Source organism: Tamandua tetradactyla, chromosome 4 (assembly GCF_023851605.1).
Source record: "Tamandua tetradactyla isolate mTamTet1 chromosome 4, mTamTet1.pri, whole genome shotgun sequence".
Classification (NCBI taxonomy): Eukaryota; Metazoa; Chordata; class Mammalia; order Pilosa; family Myrmecophagidae; genus Tamandua; species Tamandua tetradactyla.
This window is the reverse complement of record NC_135330.1, coordinates 138,649,018-138,669,262: the sequence shown is the minus strand read 5'-3', so window position 1 is coordinate 138,669,262 and position 20,245 is coordinate 138,649,018. Positions and strand designations below refer to the sequence as shown.

Here is a 20,245-nt window from a genome sequence, read left to right as displayed (position 1 = left end):
TGACGTTTATCACTTTGTCCTATATCCTCCACTGGAGAAAGGTTTAGGACAGTTTGTTTACTTACTTACCTAGACCACAGCCTAGACCAACCCCTGAACGTATCATTCAGCAAATAGTTGGCGAATGAATGAAAGCAAGCCTTGAGTTGTTTTACAGCTTAGGAGTTCTGGTTATATAAAGTGCTGGTCAACTTCTTCAATTTTGTAAATTAAAGGTAAATCAGGATAACTGATCTAATATTAGAAATATGTCTCTCTGGTTCTAACTGAAAGACAGTTTAAAATGATGAGAATTAAAAGAGAGCAAAACAAATTGAAGCTAAATGAAATAAGACTTCAGAGTAATGTGTTGTAATTATTTAGACTCACTCTAAGAAAATAGTTTTCGCTGATAAACTATAAGGCATATTTGTGGTAGAGAGGACGCAGCTGAGATCATGCAATTTTGAAAATGTTTAATTAATTACATGTGTGTAGTACTGAACATTTTTTTACTTTCTATTTTAGAATTTAAGAATACATTGCTTTTGAAGCCTATCTTTGTATGTGAATTATTGTAGAGACCAATATTTCTTGTTCTACCCAGAGGCAATAAATGCAGCTTTTCCTTTATTGTTATTCTGTTACCATTAATTTATTAGTATGACCTTTTTTTTTCAATCAGAGAGTATTCCTCTTAAATTTTCATTTATCAGTGTGGCTAGTTTTATAAAGATGGAACATTGTAAAAGATTGTGTTTTATTGATTGGTGGAGTTATGATGCAGGACTATAAAGCAGTGTGTTGAAGTATTAAATTAAATATTCTTTTTCTCTGTCCTACTTCAGGCCCATCTCAGAGGTTAAAGGGTATTGCACAAATGAAATGATAAATCCAGTTTACATACTTTCCCTAAAGACATTGAACTGCTTTCTTCTTATTGTGTCTGAATAAAACTCATTATCTATTTTGTTTCAATAATAATTATGAGATTCACTCCTAAGCATTTCTTTACTGTCTCCATTATTCTCCATCTTATTGCATACTCTGGAAAGGCAAGCATATAAATATGATAAAAGAATTAAGCTGTTGAAATAAATTAATTTATTGTGCAACAATGTATTCAAATCTTCCTTGCTCAATGGATTTTATTTTAATGAAATTCCTTTAAGAACAGTACATCATGTTTCAAGGATTGAAATTATACAGTAAGTGAAATGACTGAACACGTTGCATTTCAATTTATAGAAAATTTCCATTGACTACTTAAGCTTTTAAATTGCAAAAATTTGCATAAATTAAAATATTTTCTTTAAATAAAAGTATGAAATATTGTCATTGTAGCCTTTGTTCTTAGTCACAAAATACAATTAATGTGAAATCAGCTAAAGCTAAATTAAATCTCACTATTATACCTGTATTTCCTAAGCTTTAAAATTCTGCTTTTAAAATGCATTTTATGTAAAGATTTTAATGATGTCTACTTTTTGTATAGTTTATTATATGATCTTTAGAGTATTTTGAATGTATGAATGCATGACTGAATGGATGCATAAATGCAAGTAATCCTAATGGAAAAGTTGAATAATTAAATATATTGACTAATGAAATATTTTTTATTCTTATATGGAAAATGGGTTCTAATAAACCAGTAATAGCTTTTAATGGCACAATCTTTGTTGCTAGAGTTTTTATTTTGCATTAAATATTTGTTTTATTTGAGTTAGATATCTCAAAATAAATCAGATTTCTCATGCTTCCCATTCACTAAGAAATCTATCATGACAAGAAATTCAGAATTGTGAAGTGATTTCAGAAGGATTGATAGATTTAAAGATTGTGCTATATCTCTGTTCAATCAAACATGTATTATTATATGTATGGCTATTAAGAGGAATATTAAAATTCATCGATGGATAAATATGTGAATAACCTTCTGAAAAAAATATAATGGTTAATTTAGAATATTCTACTTATATAAAAGTATAGCAATATTCTTCCTCAAATAAATACCATTCATTTCTGTATGTTGCAAATATTCGGAATTAACTTTTAGCTTCATAAAATTCTTGTGCCTCTTTATTACAATTTTAGTAATCTTTCGTCAAATATGTAGTTCACTACACTACAGCTTATTTTAAAAGCTATACAGCTTATAAAGGAGTTCTACTATACAATTTTATCAATTCATACTTCATATGAATGTTCATATACTCCCCAAAATACAAAATACAAACTTTGCAACACACAAGCCAAGACTGTCCTTTAATTCGTTTTTGCCAAGACTTATTATGAGACTTGTTTCCATTTGAAGCTGCCTCACAGTTTAGCATAGGGATGAACATTAAGAAATAAAGATTTATATTCCCAGATGCTTTTGAATCATAATTTTAAGATGGGAAGCAACTTTCGGCATCCATATGTGGATTCTCTGTTCTTTTAAATCATACATGTGTTTGTTTCTTAAAAATTTAGGTAATTTGTTTGCCATGTGGACTAAAGAACTTAGATATTTTAGAAACAAAGCATGCTTGATTCATTTAATTTGGAAAAATAGCTAATAATAAATTTCATTTTTGATGTTATTTGAAACAGAGAATGAAGAAAATTTTAATCTGCAAATTGTGCAACTGGGTACCATCTTTCTTTAGCAACCTTTAGTATAACAAATGTTTGATATGCCATAAGCATCCCAGAACAAGCTAGCTTTAAAATTTAATATTTGGAGTGTGTGTGTGTGGGTGGGTGGGTGGGTGTGTGTGCACACACGCATTCTTCTCCCTCCTCCCTTTTCTCTCTCTCTCCCTCACTCTCCAAGTTTTAATCATTTACAGTCTTCCAAGTAGAATTGCATCTGAATTAAGTTGGAAAAGAGTGTGTGTTTCTTACATTTACCTAAGTATCAGTAAATTTTGCAGTTTTGTAGAAAATTGGCAGAGCATTTAATTCTAAACCTCCAGCCAATTAAGGTTAAGAGCTGGTGCTATAACACAAGACTGACAATCTCTCACTGTCTTTGGAGGAGAAGGGGAGGTGATTGCCCTTTACTGAAGCCAAGTCACACACTTTAGACCAATCTAAAAGCTCCTAAAGTCCAAGTACCTTTACTTCAAAACTCTAATATTCATTGCAACTTTAGAAAATAAAATTGAATTGATGTTCCCCCCCACCTTTTCCTTTCTAATACTGTTGCATTTTGCAAATCTTCTGTTATGAAGTTTCTTAAAGAAGTAATTTTTCTGGCATGGGAAATATATTGAGATACTGTTTCATGTTATGAATTTTGGAAGAGGGCTTGGTTATTTTCCTAGTTATTTTAATTTTGTTGTTGTACTCCTCAAAAATGAAGCCTCCATCTATCTATTGAAGATGTTGATTGACAATCACGTGGTTGTAAAATTACAAAGGCCTGAGACAAGCTGGGGCAGAATTGCTCAATCTTGGATGTGCATTCAAATCACCTGGAGAGTGTTTAACAAATACTGTCTGTGGCCCACATCAGACCCGGTAAACCAAAATCTCTGGGAGCGGATCTTAGGCAGAGGCATATTTAAGAGCTTCCCAGGTACGCTAGTGGAACCTCTGGTTCATTCCTGTCATTCTCACTGGTAGTACAGAGCCTGGAGCTTCATCTTTGTTTTCCACTTTAAATTAGTCACTATTATTTTGAAAGTATTAGCCTCCTATAGGGCTATGGTTCTGAGAGTCAATTCTGGTTCTTAATTTGTCGATGCCTACATTATGTGAGTTGCAACTGGCAGCTTAAATTCAGAAAAAAATTAGTATTTATTGACAGATAATGTTTTAGAATTTAAACATAGTCTGCTTTTAAAAATATTTTCCACCTTTGCATCCTAAAAAGACATATATTTATTATTGGAAAGACAGTTCTTTCAAGGCTGATGTGTGAATTTCTGAAGGTAGAAATAACTTGTTGCTCAAAATAGAAAATTTTAACAAGTGGGCACCTTATTGCTTAATCTGTAACTCCATTTACAGTATTATTGTAGGAATTTATGCAGTATCCTGCACTTTGGTCTAATGAAGGAGGGACAGAGCTTTTCTGAAGGGGAGGTATAGAGCGGGACCTAAGCATTGCATAATGGAGAAATAAAATCAGGAAACATGCTAAAAGACTCCCTGGAACACAACTAAGATATCTCTCATGATTTTTTTCCTCAAACATATTTTTGTTGTTGACTGATTTGGAACTGAAGTAGATAGGTAGCTGGAATAGTATTAGAATCAAAGAAAATTTTTCCAATATTGATGACAGTATTCCATGAAACCTTAAACCGAGACCATCATGGTGTGTCCAGAGTAGGTTCAGAATGAAATCTTCCTAATAACTCCTCTGGTATTAGTATTATTTTCAGACACTGTGACATTCTGTGTGCTCACTGATCCTGAGGCGCTTGCTGAAGCAAATTAAAATATTTAAAGATTTTTTTTAATTGATGATTATCTAGAATTGAAGCCTGCTTTGTTCCTTTAATTCTCTGTTATCTAATGGACTCTAAATTGGAAATTTGGGTTGTCTTCTTTGCCCTTTTTTTTTCCCCCAAAGAGGGGGCTGACATCTGCCTTTACTGCAGTGATGTGTACTTATAGAAGTATTATTTCCTAAGTAGTTTTCCCCGTTTTTGTTTGGCTCTGCTCAAGCTCAGAGGTATCTTTTACTACAGCTAAACGTCGATGAAATAATGTGTTTACGTTCCTTCATGTTTATATAGTATCAAGAAAAAACTAACATTCATTAAATAACAGTCTTTTCCTCTCCCGTCCTCTCCGGTTGCGGCGCAGGAGCGAGTCCCTGACAGCCCCTCGCCCGCGCCGTCTCTCGAGGAGGGCCGGAGGCCCGGCAGCCACCCGTCGTCGCACCGCAGCAGCAGCGTGTCCAGCTCCCCTGCGCGGACTGAGAGCTCTTCAGACAGAATCCGTAGGTCTCATACGTTTACTTGTCACCATTCTAAACTTTATTAGGTGCAGCTGGCTTTTCTAATCAAAATGCCCTCATTCCAAATAGATCTCAGATGTATCATGTTCTGAAGCTCGGTAGCAATAGCCATCTCTCAAAATTATGTTTCCCAGTTTGCAATATCATGAGGTATGATGCTGCATTAACAGGTTCTGATATAAACTCCCTCTCCTTGATGCCACACATAAAGATTGGAGCTATGAAACAGTTAGAGAAAGTAAGTAACCTTCTAGATTAGTTTCTGAAGTAAACACCACCACCTTAGGAATGACTGATGCCTAAGTATACTGTTTATGGGGTATTCAACTTCATACATTCTATCCTACCTCACCGTTTTTTTTTGGGAAGAGGGGGCGGGGAATGCACTAATTTTTTAAATTCATTCTTGCATTCAGTAGTCTATCCACAAAAAGGAATAAAAGAAATATAGTTCAGACAAAAAATATATATATATATATATTTTACATTTCTTAGTCATGTGAGTAACCAATGGATTGAAGAATTTGAAGCACTGGCTAAATTTGAGAATTTGAATTAGTAGCAGTCATTAGTGCATATTATTGTCATGGATTGTTATTAAATTTTTTTAAAGTAGAGCTATGCTTTATTTCATGATCCTATTTTCAGAATGTTTCATTTTGGTCCTCATGGTCAAGAAATTTAAGAGCAAAATTAAAATTCCATTCAATCATCTGGCTATTTTGTCTCTGTTTCCAATTTAAGGTTATTTTTCCAATAAAATTAATACATTTAAAGTGAATATCTTGGTTGATAAAACCAATATTTATTATATTCATTCTAGGAGTTAGTTTTTATATTGTAAAGTTCATACACTTACACAAACATTATTGGACTTATTTTCTGCTGGAAACAGAGGAAAACTTTTCTTTAAATGTGTCTTTATCAGGCCATGCTGACTCAGCAGGCAGGGTTCTTGCCTGCCATGCTGGAGACCCGGGTTCGTTTCCCGGTGCCTGCCCATGTAAAAGAAAAATTTTTTTAACGTGTCTTTATCGGGCCATAAAGCAATGTTTTCATAGGGCAGAAATCCTTAACCTGGAACCTACTGGTTTAAAAAACATAAATATTAGGTAGAATTGTATGAAATTTCCATTTAAAAATTTAAAGTGACCAATTATTGGCAGTGATACAGTTTAGTATAATAGTAAATATAAATACTTGACCTTTCTAAAACATATATTCTAAATTTTAAAGAGATAATGGTGACTGTATATTTTTAAAACTAAATATATTACTTGATAGTCATTTCCAAGCAAATAATTACTGCTGGGGATGGTGAACCTCATTTCTCACTATTTCAAAATGTTTTTCAAAAAAATATTTTCTATATACTTTTATATTATGCTGACACTAATATCAGAACTTAAATTGTGAATGTAGGCTTTATTTCTAAGCTTTTATAATTTATTGCCATTGGAAAGATACTGTCCTCTTAGAAAAGAAAAATCTCATTTTTTCACAGTACTTAAATGGAGTATGGCCAGATAGGGAATGATTTTAAAGCATTTTGATATATATTCATGTGATTTTATTAATGGTTGTATTCTTGTTTATTCATTATAGAAACAAATTTTATGTGCACGGACTACCATAATTATTCCATTGTAAATGCACACACAGATTATATATATACACACACAAATACAGCCATATGCATACATCTGTACATATAAGTGTACTTCTTTTTTAACATGTTATTTTAAAATAATTTTACACTAACATGAAAATTTCAGTAATAATACAGAGAATTCTCACATACTCATCAGCCAGACTCCCACAATCAATGAATTAATATCTGAGGCAGATATCTTTATATAAAGGCATAATGACTCCTTAGTGCTCCTGTAATACTTCTTCTCTAACTCAAATGCTTTTCTCTTTTCTACCAAAAAAAAAATATATATAACCACAGCATAATAGTCAAAATCAGGAAATAAACATCATTATAGTACTTTTATCTAAACTACAGTCCTGTTCAGATTTTACCAATTTCCCCGCTAATGTTTTTTCCACATTTTCTTTTCCAGTCCAGAAGCCAATCCAGGAACACACACTGCAATTTGTTGTCATATTCCCTTAGCCTCCTTTAATCTGGAGCGTTTCCTCCGTCTTTTTGGTCCTTCAGAACCTTGACATTTTTTAAGAGTGCAGGTCATTTATTTTGTAGACTGTTTGTCAGTTTTTTTTTCTGACATGTCCTCCTGATTAGACTTAGGTTATATATTTTTGGCAGGAATCACACAGATGTTATAGTGTGTCCTATCAGTGCCTTATCTAAGGAGGCATATGATACTTCTCTAATCCTGGTGATGTCAACTCAGTTGCGTTTAAGGTGGTGTCTGCCAGAGGTTTTCACTGCAAATTTACTTTTTTTCTTTTGCCTTCATAGTTAATAAGTATCTTGTAGGGAGATATCTTAAGTCCATGTAAATATTCTGTTCTTCATCCTAACTTCCATTCACTAGTTTTATTATCATCCATTGACATTTCTTCTGTGACACAGTTATCACTATGATGGGTGCCGAATGGTATTTTCTAATATATTCTTATGATAAATTTAAAATCTCTGTTTTTCAGAGAAGTTAAGATTTTATGGAATGGTTTTTCTTCTTAAATTTTCACACAAAAGCAAGATTTTCATGGGTGATCTACTAAGTAACTTTATTGATTGGATGGTGCAAATCATAAAGGTGTTTAATCATCTATTTTATACTTCTGGTATAGTAACAGAGTACTGCTAAAAGTTTAAAAAAAGTGATTTTTTTTAAACCATTGAATAGATATTTACTGAACACTTTTACTTTCAAGCTTGATTTCAAAAGCAATTTTTTAAAGAAATGTTTTGATATCTAAGAAGGTTTGTGCTTTACTGAGTAGAATAGAACAAGAATACTGAAATAGGGATTCAGTCCTTAATAGTTGCATATCCAACAATTTTGAAAACTCGATTTGCCTTCTCAGATCTCTGGAAAATTATTTATTATGTTTTTAACATCATAGTGTTAGAGAGCACTCTAATGTTAAGACTATGTTCTTGCTTAATTAAGGAAAATTATGTGCTGGGGTGAGAATTTGGCTTTCTAAATTAAAACTTGAATGCTTCTTTGGAGTGGTTTTAGTGGTATGGCCATTCAGAATTAGTCCAGATATTTTTAAAAGCACGTTATATTCTATGTGAAATAAAAGTAAGATGGAATGGTTTCATTTTCAGTATGTTTTTTCTTATCCTCAGGAATTACTATAGTTATTCTCAGTGTTTTTTAGTGATACATTATAACGTTATTTTGTTCTATTTTATTTACTTTAGAATCCAAAAGAGGTTAATTAATTTATTTGAACCTTGCGTGTTATGATGTTTCTGTGTTTGTTCTTTTGTTTTGGGTTGAACAGCTGTCCATCAGAATGGGTTGTCCATGAACCAGATGCTGATGGGTTTATCCCCAAATGTACTCCCTGGCCCCAAAGAGGGAGATTTGGCTGGCCATGACATGGGACATGAGTCAAAAAGTCGGATGCATATTGAGAAAGGTAATATATGATTATATGGCCTTGTTTTTTCCTGTTCAATGTATGAATCTCGATTTCAATCACAAAAATCATGTATATTTTATATCCTGTAATAGGGAAATATATAAACATTTTTATAAAACCATGATATTAAATAAAAATAAAGCCTTCTTAGCAAAAAAGAAGAATGAATGAAGCCCTGCAGCTTTCTCTTCTGTGTCAGGTAGGTGACAGTTTACTTTCCAGTGCATTAATAAAAGAGGAGTCTTGTTTGCCAGTCGTTATCTCTGAGCTCTTGAAGGTCTACTATTTGTCTTTCTCAGTGCCTTCCTGGCCAATTGTCGTTTTACTTAGCATGACAGAGTGACAAAAATATGCAATGGATTTTTGTAAATCTTTCTCGGATTAAATGCTGCATGATCTGTGGGCCAAAAATTAAATAGAAATGAATCTTAATATACTTGTAGTTTTGTTTAGAAGTGTTATATAATAAATTTATCAATAAATCACAGAGGTATGCAAAAGCTAGAGCACTTAGATTTCGTTAGTTTAAGCCTAAGTGGTTTTCACAGGCAAAAATGTATATTGTCATACCCTGTTTAATCAAGTACTTTCATGAAGAAATTGATATATTATTTTGGTATGCATATTAACATTAAGTTTATATTCTTTTTACGTGTTTTCAAATTATAAGTTTTGGTCTGTGAAAATAGGAGCCACTTCACATCTTTTCCCAACTTTATTTTAGTATCACAAAATTGTTTAATTTATTGACAATTATTTATTGAATGGCAGGTGCTCTTCTATGTGCAAAAATATTTTAAGTTCCATTTCCAAGCCTAAAATCATCTAATAATCATATAATTTCAAAAAAGCTAAATGGTATAGTAACAAAAGTCTCCTTGTACTAAATGTAGGACTAATTTTTTTCTTGTATCAACCCATTTCATAATGAAGGTCACATGCTATTTAGATCCTGGGAAAATAAAACAAATATTTCTTGGACAAATAATTCAAATTTAAGTTATTTAACTTAATATTTCCCAGTGGTCTAAATATAGGTTGGACACTTGACTATCCTTTTATACCATCAAATAAATAATGTCATGAATAAGAATTACTTCTTTGGAAAGCATGCACAAAGAGCACAATTAGCGGTCAAAAGGAAAAATAATAACTGCAGCGAGGCCTATGTAACCAGAACTAGATATTTAAATAATAAATCAGAGAGAAATAGTGGGAGAGGAACTAAGTAAGTGAGGATCAGCTTTTGTCTTCCAATAGAAATTATTCAAAATAATTTTTTTTTACTGACCGTGTAAAACCTTTTCCCATTTAACATGAAAATAGCCTTACTGAGTCCCATAGGGAGAAAGAACACAATTTTTCTACAGACTGGATTATCTGTATTGTGGAATGTCAATGAGAAAATGACAATCTTTTGTAGGTACTAACGTTAAAATCTAGGCATAACTAAGGAACTGTAACATTAATGAAATCGTCTAATAATTTATCTGGAAACATGATATCATGCTAGTACTGAGACATGTGGGATATATGCGCTGTGTCACTGCACCAGATGATCTCTGAATTTCTATTTTCAAAATGTTCCATGAGCTTTTCTTCAACAGTGTAAAAAATATATATATATAACATATATTGTGTATTATATAAATTTTGACAAATACCGTTTATATTTCATCAAAAATCATTCAAAGCAGTGTTATAAAAATTAACATATTGAGAAAATATAAAGCTTCTTAGAGAATGAAAATTTTAAGCATAATACTTAATAGGGGAATTTATGGATTATATGGTCATCTCTGCAGGAGAAAAAAGCCCTACAGAAAATTATTTGAGGAACTTGTTTCTCAGTTATCCCAAGGTGGTAGATCCATTTGAGACAAATAAAAAAGCAGTTAAGTTATGATACACAATGGATGTTAGGATATTAGGACTTATTCCTCTCATGGAACCATGATGGAGAAGAGCTGGGAATGAAATGTAAGAGCCCAGAGGTGGTAGGGAAGAGAACAAAACAAAAGGCAAGAAAAAGAAAATATGATTGGAATAATGAATCTGACTGAAGTTTCTAAGTGGAGAGTTTTGCATAACCTGATTCTTCAGGTTGAGTTCACAAATAATTTTCATAAATCTTTTTTCATGTGTTCAGTATGTTTATTTTAATCATCATTATCATTATTATTGACATTAGAATGCTTTACTGAAATGCTGTATATTAGGTCAACCTTTGAGCCCCTTTGTGTTTTCCCGTGTCTCTGTACCTAACAAAATTGTCCCCTCAAATTTTGCCCCCTCCAAACAGTATTTGCCTTTTTTATAGGAAATTATTTCTTTGGTGGTCTGCTTCCATTACTAGACTATAAACTCTTTGGAAGCATCTGTGTTTATTTGATTATACAAACTAGGCAATCTATGAATGCATATACTTTGAAATGAACTACTAAAAAATGGAGAAAGAGAGAGTTAAAACAACTGTAAAGATTACACTCTTTTAAGGGTTAATAGCAAGTCAAAAGGTGGAATTATCTGACCTTTAAAAGGAACATTTGTATGAAACATAGCAGAACGTTTTGACCATGAATGTACGTAAAATCTTATTGTATCACTAATGACACTTCTTATCACACTGAAGTTTTCTAAATGGTTTTGCTGTCAGAGTAAAGGCCTTGACCATACCACAGCAGTTTGCAGATATTTTAATGTATTTTGTAAAGAAAGGAAAGTAAGTTTTTATTTTCATATTTTTCCTAGGTATGTGAAGCTGTCATTGACTCATCACGTTTTCATATGTAGTTATACAGTCCTGAAAATTGTAGTAGATTTTGATACCATTGTTGTTTTTTACCTTGTTCTTTCTCTTGCATGTGCACTCTCTCTTTTATCTATGTTTCGGCATACTGAATTAATAGTAAATATTCATGGGCTTTCTAGATTGATAGAGTCTACTAAATTAAAAATTGTTTTCTTTCATGACTACATTTATCATGTGCCTCATACTAGCCCTGTAACTTTCTTACTACACATATCTGCATTAAAACAAGTGACTTCATTTAGAGACATTTGTAGAGAAATTAATTATATGTTTGTGTCATTTTAGGCTTGAACTTCTTATATGTAATTTGCTGCCTACTGCCTTAAATCATTCAAAAGGCAATAATTCTAAAGAAAACATTGATGCTAAAAATAGATACCCAAATTCATTTGTATGCTGAGAATAACTGTGATCTGAAATGTTAATCATCAGTAACTTTTAAGGCTTAAAACATTTTAAGGCATTTTAACATCTTAATATTAAATAGCAATTGACTAGTTTCTCTTATAAAAAATTTAAGTCACTTCCTCAGCTGAATAATCAGTAGTTTCCAGGTGTTAAAATACAGAAATATTAATAAAGTAAATTCAGGCACTCATTAATAATGAGTAAATTCAGTAAATGGGTGCCTGAATTTACTCATTAATATTTTTAAAAGAAAAATTCTCTAATATGATTTTGAGCCTAGGGAGAGTTTAATTAAAGTACACTGAACATGTAAATATGAAATGGAGTTACTGTGTCAAAAAGTACTGGCCATATAATGTTGCTGCAGCCATTCCAAGTTTACAGGGAAATGTTTTTAAGATTATGAACTTTGACTAATATCAGGAGTATGTGTAAAATATATGCTGAGGAAAACTTGAGCGCAGCACCTGATTTGGCATAAAAAACAGTCTTGTGTCTTGACTTCTTTTCCCAAACATATTCTAAGTTATCTCAAGATTTCTGAATTTTAAAAACACTACAGATCTTTGTCCTCCATCCAAATATAGTGAAATAGACAATATTAATTGGCATTTGAATAACATAACTAGGTTCACTTTTTCTGAATCGGTACTTTATTTATCCCAGACGTATCTGTCCATTGATGCTAATTCATGGTGATGGTCTCACATGTAGGATTTGTTTCTGGGTGTTTCTTAAATTACTGCTACTTTAAACAGGAGTATGCTTCTTACCTTATATGTAATTTCATAAGCTCATTTTTGTTATTATGGGATATATCTATTTTTTATTTACCAAAAATTGCATATGTGCTACAGATAAACCTATAATACAAGTATCTTCTAATTAGAGAAACTTAAGCATTTATACTTGTTGACTAACTTGTGAATACTTAATTTACCCTAGTCTTTTTCAGTCCTGGATTAAATATTCCAGAACGGATTTAATCAATTAGTAAATATTTACTTAAAGATATGTGAAAGAAGCCATATGAGGTACAAAAATATCTTCTCTTTTGTTCTGCTATTATTGTACATAATTCATTCTTTTGATAACTCATTCTTTTGCAGGCTAATTTTCTATACTGTCAAGGCTTTCCCCTCTATATTCCTAAGGAAAATAAATACTTTTTCTTCTACTTAGAACTCCTATAGGACTCCAGCCACTTTAGAAGCAGGACTTAATTTAAGAAGAGGCAGGAAATTCAAGGAATTTATTTTAGGGAACAATTCTTCTGCTGCTTGGGTAGTGTTCAAGATTTCCAATACTTCCTCATATATAAAGGTTTTCATTTTGATACTGTGAAGTTGAGGATAGAGCATGGAAGGCAAACAGTAGTTAACAAACTGGCCATATTTTATTTTCCTCTCAATATTTTATTCTTAAATCCAACTTTCTGGACTATTTTGTTTCAATATGCCTTTTTTATTATTTAAAAAAATCACTGTGCCATCACTCCTCTCAAGTTTGTGAAAATAGTTTTTTGAACATTTCTTGTTGCTTAAAAATGTTAGTTTACTCAAATTATGATTGGATCTTCAAAAATGACTCTTTTCTTTAAATTTCAGATTGACACTAGACAATTTAATTAGTAGTAAATATTATATACAAGTATATCACAAATTTGAAGCTATTATTCTGTTTGTATCTCATGAGCCTATGAGGATGTACATACATTGGAAGTAGCTTTTTTTTAGAATTTTTTGTGCTTTGATAATGTTAACACATTATTGAGCCATTAAAACATTGTGCACTTTTAAGATTCTCTAACATTCTCCTTCACTTTTATCTTTAAACATAATTGGTCTTGCATATCTCAAAGTCTCTCACAAAATAATGCCCTAAATAGCTACTTATGTGACCTACACTTTCCAATTCTGCAAAATAAAGATGTGGAACTTAATGCTAATATGTTTAATGTCATGATTCATAACACTGGTCAATATCAAAGTTTTCTGGATCCCAAACTCTTTCTAATATAGATGGCAGATGTCACCTGTACCACAAAATCTCTGGTGAAGCTGCATCAAAGGTCTGGTTTTATTATTTCATAAATTTTAATTCAAGAAGCAAAGTTTGGATTAATACATCAATGACAACTTAAGAAAATCCTTGCCATAAGATTCCCGTGACAACCCAAAATGGCAAGCAGTTGGTATAAAATATCAGTTTCCCGTTTATTTATTTTTCCTATGCATCTTACCGACCCCTCCCCCCCCATCATTCTGAACTTTTAAGTTTCTCAGACCTTTTCTATCCTTTCTCTGATGACTGTTTCCTTCCCTACCTGGAATATGTATGAGTCCTTATCCATTAGTACTCAGCCCAAACTACTCATTCAAGGCAGAGGCTAAGACTGCCTATCACCTTTGTATGCCCAAGACAGAATCTGGCTCACAGTGATTACAATGAGTTTATTTTCAGAGTTAGTGAAATAATATATGTCTATGTCTGGAGCTCGGTCCCATGTAAATATTCAATGGAAACAATTAGTACTGTCTGAAATTAGCTCCAGGGTGTGTGGCTTGATTTTACAGATGGGAAAGTGAAGCAAAATGTTTCCATAGTTCTTTGAGAAAAAAGAAATAAGCTGTCCATTTACAAAACAAAAATGGTTTCAACTCTCTGCTAAAAACGTTGGAAAACTTAATAGTCTTTTATAGTTTTTCTATGACCACAAATAAAGCTGCTATAATAAATGTGGATTGTTATTTATGATGTATCCAAGACTAAATGCTCTCAAGTCTCTTAGCCGTACAGCTCACAAAAGACATCGCCAAATTTTAACGTGATTCAACTTCCCGTGTCTTCAAAAAAGTTAATAAAACCTAAGATTATGCAAAGTGTCCCAAGAGATCTATCACGTAGACATATCAATCTGTTTCTTTTAGTAACATTCATATAAATTATGCAATAATTAGTTCCTGGAAAATATCAATCTTACTTTATTAAAATTGAAGAAGTTGGCTATGAAAGCGAGATGAGTGGATAGTTAAAGACAAAATTCCTGCTGAATGGATTGGACCTCATTTGATTTTTGACCGGATGCTGTGTAGCCATCCATATCTTGCACCCAACACTCTCTGTGCTTTACAGAGTCAAATATATGTTTCTGACCAATGTATTTATTGAATAAATTAAGACTCAATAAAATTTTATTCAATAAATTAAGATTATTTTTAATCATATACAATATATTTTGGCCATTACTTGGACAAACATTGTGATAGAAAACAGCCGGTTAACAAGTGTTATTAGTAACTATTTTTTTCTAGAACTGTACACATTACGTTTTAACCATATGTAATCAAAACATTCTTTACAATATTACAGTTTTAGTATTCCTATTTGGGATAAATATAAATCATGATAACTGTGATATTATGAATGATAAAGTTATTCTAATTCAGTGGTACACAAAATCTTATTTTCCTTTATTCGTTGAAAGACTTGTTCAGAAACGTACAAAGACTATTAAAAATTTAGTAACTCAGAGAATATTCTTATTCCTCTGTTTCTGTCCTTACTCTTTTAAATTTAAAGAACTACCAATGAACAAATGCAAAATTTCCAAGAATTACCTATGTTGCCCTATATGATGTTTTATGGAACAAAACAATAAGATACCTGCAATTTCATGTTTTAACCTAAAATTTTTTAAGTCTTCTAACCTGAGACGAAAACAGCTGACGTTTGACATTATAGAACAGGCATGTAGCTATTAGATTTAGTGTTTACTTTTCCAAATACAAATAAATTTGTTTATCTTCAGCTTAATCTTCATCAAATACGGAACCAAGTCTTTTAGAAGTATATGCTTTATTATCTCAAATTCCCTTCTAAATATCTAAATGAAAACAGAGAAAGAACTGCTATTTAAAAATTTCTTTTCAATCTCACGTAACATCCACAGTCTGCTTTTATCAAAACTTTTTTTCTCACACGCATCTGTGCACACCTGCACACATACAAATACACAGAGCTTTACCTTCACTTTGTAGAAGATGGAGTGATCTTACTTTGAATGCTATGTCATGGGTTAAGAAGCAGAGTAATAGTCCCCTTGTCTCTTATGCTTGGCGCAGTTTGAATTCCTCCATCAACTTGATGGAATGATTTAACATGTTCATTCAGCCTGGTTCCCAGGAGCTGTATGATGATAGTAAAGCTTAGGAAACTCTTAAAGCTACTCCAAAAAGAATTTGGAGACGTTTACATTGCACATTAGATCAAAAGTTAATATGGAACAAGTGGCGATTATTTTTAAATGCATAGTAACCTGATGATATTTTGAACATATTTGAAAAGAGATATTGCCAGCCTATTCTGGAGAACAGGGCATAATGTTTTTCTTTGACTTTTCCTTACCGACCACCTTTTAACCTTGTGCCTTTTGCAAACTATTCAAAGTAATTGACGTGATGACTTCTACATGTCATTTAGTTTGTTCAAGTAGAAACCATATTTTAAACTTTCTCTAATTTCTATTTTACCAGTATTATAAGTGTCTTATGCTATAGTTTCAGAATATTAAACAAGTACAATTGTTTTAACTACTGTGAAATTGACAGATGAAGCTGAAAACCAAAAGCACCTTTCATGGGATTTTAAACACTATTTTCCTCCATATGCCATCCCAATTATTATTTAGATATTACATTCCTAATTTACTGTTAAGGTTGATTAGAATTCAAGCCTCTCAAAAGCATGCACCAAAGGTCTTGGGCTGTGGAAAACATTTTTATAAAATAATCCATTAATGCAGAGGAGTGCAACTAAATTAGTTAGCAATTTGCTGAGCATGAATTAATGAACAGAGCTTCTTCCAGCTCCCAGAGTTGTAATTTTCATAATAACCTCAGACCTTTATTTGGCAGGTTGTTTAGTTTTTTCGTTTGAAGGTTTTCATTAGTCTAATGAGGACTGTGCAAGGGCGAGCAGTCAGCACAATTTACATGGGGAAGCTATCATAATAAATGAAGCAATTTGAATAACACGCAAGGGTTTATGCAACAAGATAAGAAGAGATTGTAGAGCGAGATTTAGAGGTAACCAATACATTAGACCAACTAATAACTGAAGTAATCCCAATAAAAGGCTTAAGTGAAAGGAATGAAATTAATGATATATACAAAGTTGTAATGATATGATACATGATTCATTAGATTAATAAAATAAGTGTTCAATTGTTTTTAGTGCTTTTCGTCTAAGCTTTGTTTGTATCAGGCATTTTAATTAGGATTGTTCACTGGATCACTTTGCTTAGTTAACTTTTAGACCATAGCTGAGATTTTTAATGATATTTTCTCCTTCTTATTTAATCTTTATAGCCTTGATAGTTCATTGAATTAATTATATGCAATATATTGTGTATGGAGATGCTTTTTTAAAGTAATTGCACATAGCTCTACCTAAGTGGTGATTAGACTTTAGGAATAAATGCTCAATATGTTTCTAAATTCTTGAAAACAACTGTTTTTACATCTAGTATAAGTAGATAACGTTCCATAAGGTAATACCCTCAAATTTCACATAAAAATTGTAGTAACTCAGAGTCTGTGATAAGCTGCTTATAAAAGATATTATTAGGAGTTTCTTCATTTGTGTTTAGTTTAAATCTTGAAGATACAAGTTAAAAAATCTGCTTTAAAATAACAGTTCACTTATTTTCTTGTTTAAATGTCCCTCTTTTGAAAAGTGCAATTTTTTTTTTGCATTGAACACGGTAGAGATCTATACTTTTGTGCATGTATGTCAGTATTAATGTCCAGTATGCTTTCATGAAAATATGACACAGGGATACCATTGATAGGATTGTTTTATAAAATGTTATTAACAGTGATGTAAACTTCAAGAAGTAGGTCTCATGTTTGACGTGTGGAGAGAACCAACATTAAAAGGAAGTAAAATGTAATTCTCAACATCACTGTATATCTGCCTTTACCAGGTCACCACCTTGAAGGAACTTCTCTTCTAATCAAATATCTGTGGTTGTCAGGCAAAAAATTGTGGATGGACTTTTATGAAGTCCTTGCTGCCCTGTTCTTTTCTCCTGAGTTTGGAAGCACAGGCACACATTTGAGTCCCAATTTCAAATCACAGCATCTTGCTGTAGAAAGATTAATGGATAATTATCTTCCCTTGTTTTTCATGCAGGAAACAGGTAGTTTAGCGTTCTTTTCATTTGTGAATATTTTTCAATTGGGGTAAAATACATTTAAAAATGATGACTATGTATTTTAAGACATAATTATAATTAACTTTATGGTTAGTTTGGGAAGAGAGTAAAATTGAATTTCTTCATGGATTTTATTTTGTTGATTTTTTTCAATAACAATTATTTTCAAAAAAGAAGATTAGGTGAGTGGTTTGCAGGTGCATCTCCTTTCCCTTCTTCTCCTTCCCACCTTCCATTTCTCCTCCTTTTTTTTCCTTTCCTTCTTGTCTTCCTTCCTTCCTTCCTTCCTTCCTTCCTTCCTTCCTTCCTTCCTTCCTTCCTTCCTTCCTTCCTTCCTTCCTTTTCTTTCTTTCTTTCTTCCTCTCTCCCTTTCTGTCTTTCAGAATTTAAGCATATGGATACAAATTTAAACATAATTTTGTAGCTTAATATTATCTTTGTATTAATTATAAGGTTGGAATAACCATAACGTATTTCAAAATTATTAGTGAAACATGAATAAACCTATAATTCTTTGAGTTAATGCTATCAATTTGCTGTGTAATTGGTTTTACTATTATCTATTCTATCATGACCCAAAGTAATCCAAGACTGTTGTGAAAAAACTTGAATCCACAAAGTAATTGTATGCTCGTCTAAGAAGCAGTTATTACTGGAAGCTCAGAGTGCAGGGATAGAGAGCATGGCCTTAGAATTAGAACCCTCTGGATTCCAGCCCTGGTCAAAGTTTTGAATTGGTAGATTGATGAACTTGGTAAATTATATAACATCATTAACCTTCAAGTTCTTCATCTGTAAGGATTGGTTTAATATTACTTGAAAAACAATTTCAAAGATCTGTTATGAAAATTCAGTGTACACTCTGCGAGATGTAGTTCATTCATATCTACTCATCACTGAAGGGCCAAAAAGGCAACAGGCAGTTCACAGGAATAGGGTGATTCAGTTTGTATAAGGGGGATAATGCAGTAATCCAGGATTTAGTAGAAACAAGGCTGCCACCATCCTGATGCTCCAGCTGATATTTTTGGCAGGGTTTCCTATTGACTGGTCTAACCAACCATAGGGCAAGGACTAGCATTGAGGTATTCACATAGGAAGAGAGCAAGGCAAGGAGGGTGGAGAGTGGATCTGGAGCGTTCAGACCTGTCACCATGTACTGGTGAACTGTAGTGTCTTAAATAAAAGAGAGAATGATTTATTTGATCAGCTTAAGTGACTGTACCTAAAAGAAGGGCACAATCCCAGGACCAAAGTTGTGGGCGAATACGGAAGAGTTTTATAGTCATAATCTCATACCTTTATAAATCATGGCATTCCTAATGAAGTAATTTATAAAAAAGCAAGAACTTTTCTCTGTTTGTTTATTTAATCATTCATTCAGCAAAGAATTTGTGTTGATTGACCATGTGGCAGGCACTGTGCTTGTTTCTGAAGGTTCATTGTAAATGTAGTACTGGGACATAGTCATACCAATGAGAAGCTTATGAATAAAATTGGCGATACTGATGAATATTTTGGGAGTGATGAATATACCCTCCCTACTCTCTCCTCCTCCTGCAATCGGTCGTGTAGCTCTACACATGCAGCTCATATGAGACCTAGCTTTTATGTGCCTAGGCCATTGTGTGTATTGTTTTCCTGATAAAATCAGATATTTTCTAACAAAAAGTTATGTAGGAAATCACTATCATACTAAAGGAGAGAGAAGGTGTGGCTCTGTTTTGGAGTCTCTTGACAAAAATACCATTTAAACCTGGATCTGAGGGTGGAATGTCTTTCTGGGTTTTACTGTCAATTACAGATGAGGAAGTGGACTGGGCATGATCTATGTCACAAATTAAGTTGGTTTACTTTATAATCAAGGGAGAATTTTTTGGAGAAGAATAATGCTGCATTCTCTAATTCAGTCTTCTCTCCTCTTACTGCATCTAAAAGAAAATCCAAATCTAGGCAGGCAGAGTGTTTAAGAATAATGTATCTTACTTCCACTTGCTAATTCCTTTCAAATACCACTCCAATTTTAGAAGTAAGGGAGAGTGGAAAAGATAGGCTCTTGAAAGTCAAACGAACTGGATTTGAATTCTACAGCATTATATGATTAAGGGCAACTTAGTGAAATGCTTGTAAAATAAGGTAAAAATACTTACCTCACAAGGCTTAACTATAACACTTCAAGAAATATCTGACACAAAGTAGGTACTCGAGAATCTTAACTCCCTTTGTTTTCTACTGAGAAATAAATCAGGAGTTTAACTATGTCTGTATACATACAAGCACATTAGGCAAACCAAGAGTG

At 32.5% G+C, this 20,245-nt stretch overlaps 1 protein-coding gene across 2 annotated transcripts in view; it reads left to right on the top strand.

Moving 5' to 3' along the window:
* DACH1 (dachshund family transcription factor 1) overlaps positions 1 to 20,245 on the top strand; it is a 428,125-nt gene that overhangs the window by 305,436 nt on the left and 102,444 nt on the right. For both annotated transcript variants that reach the window (XM_077158405.1, XM_077158404.1), the window contains 2 exons: positions 4,783 to 4,918; positions 8,369 to 8,506. In XM_077158405.1, coding sequence (XP_077014520.1) covers positions 4,783 to 4,918; positions 8,369 to 8,506 — 274 coding nt within the window. The remainder of the gene's footprint in view (positions 1 to 4,782; positions 4,919 to 8,368; positions 8,507 to 20,245) is intronic.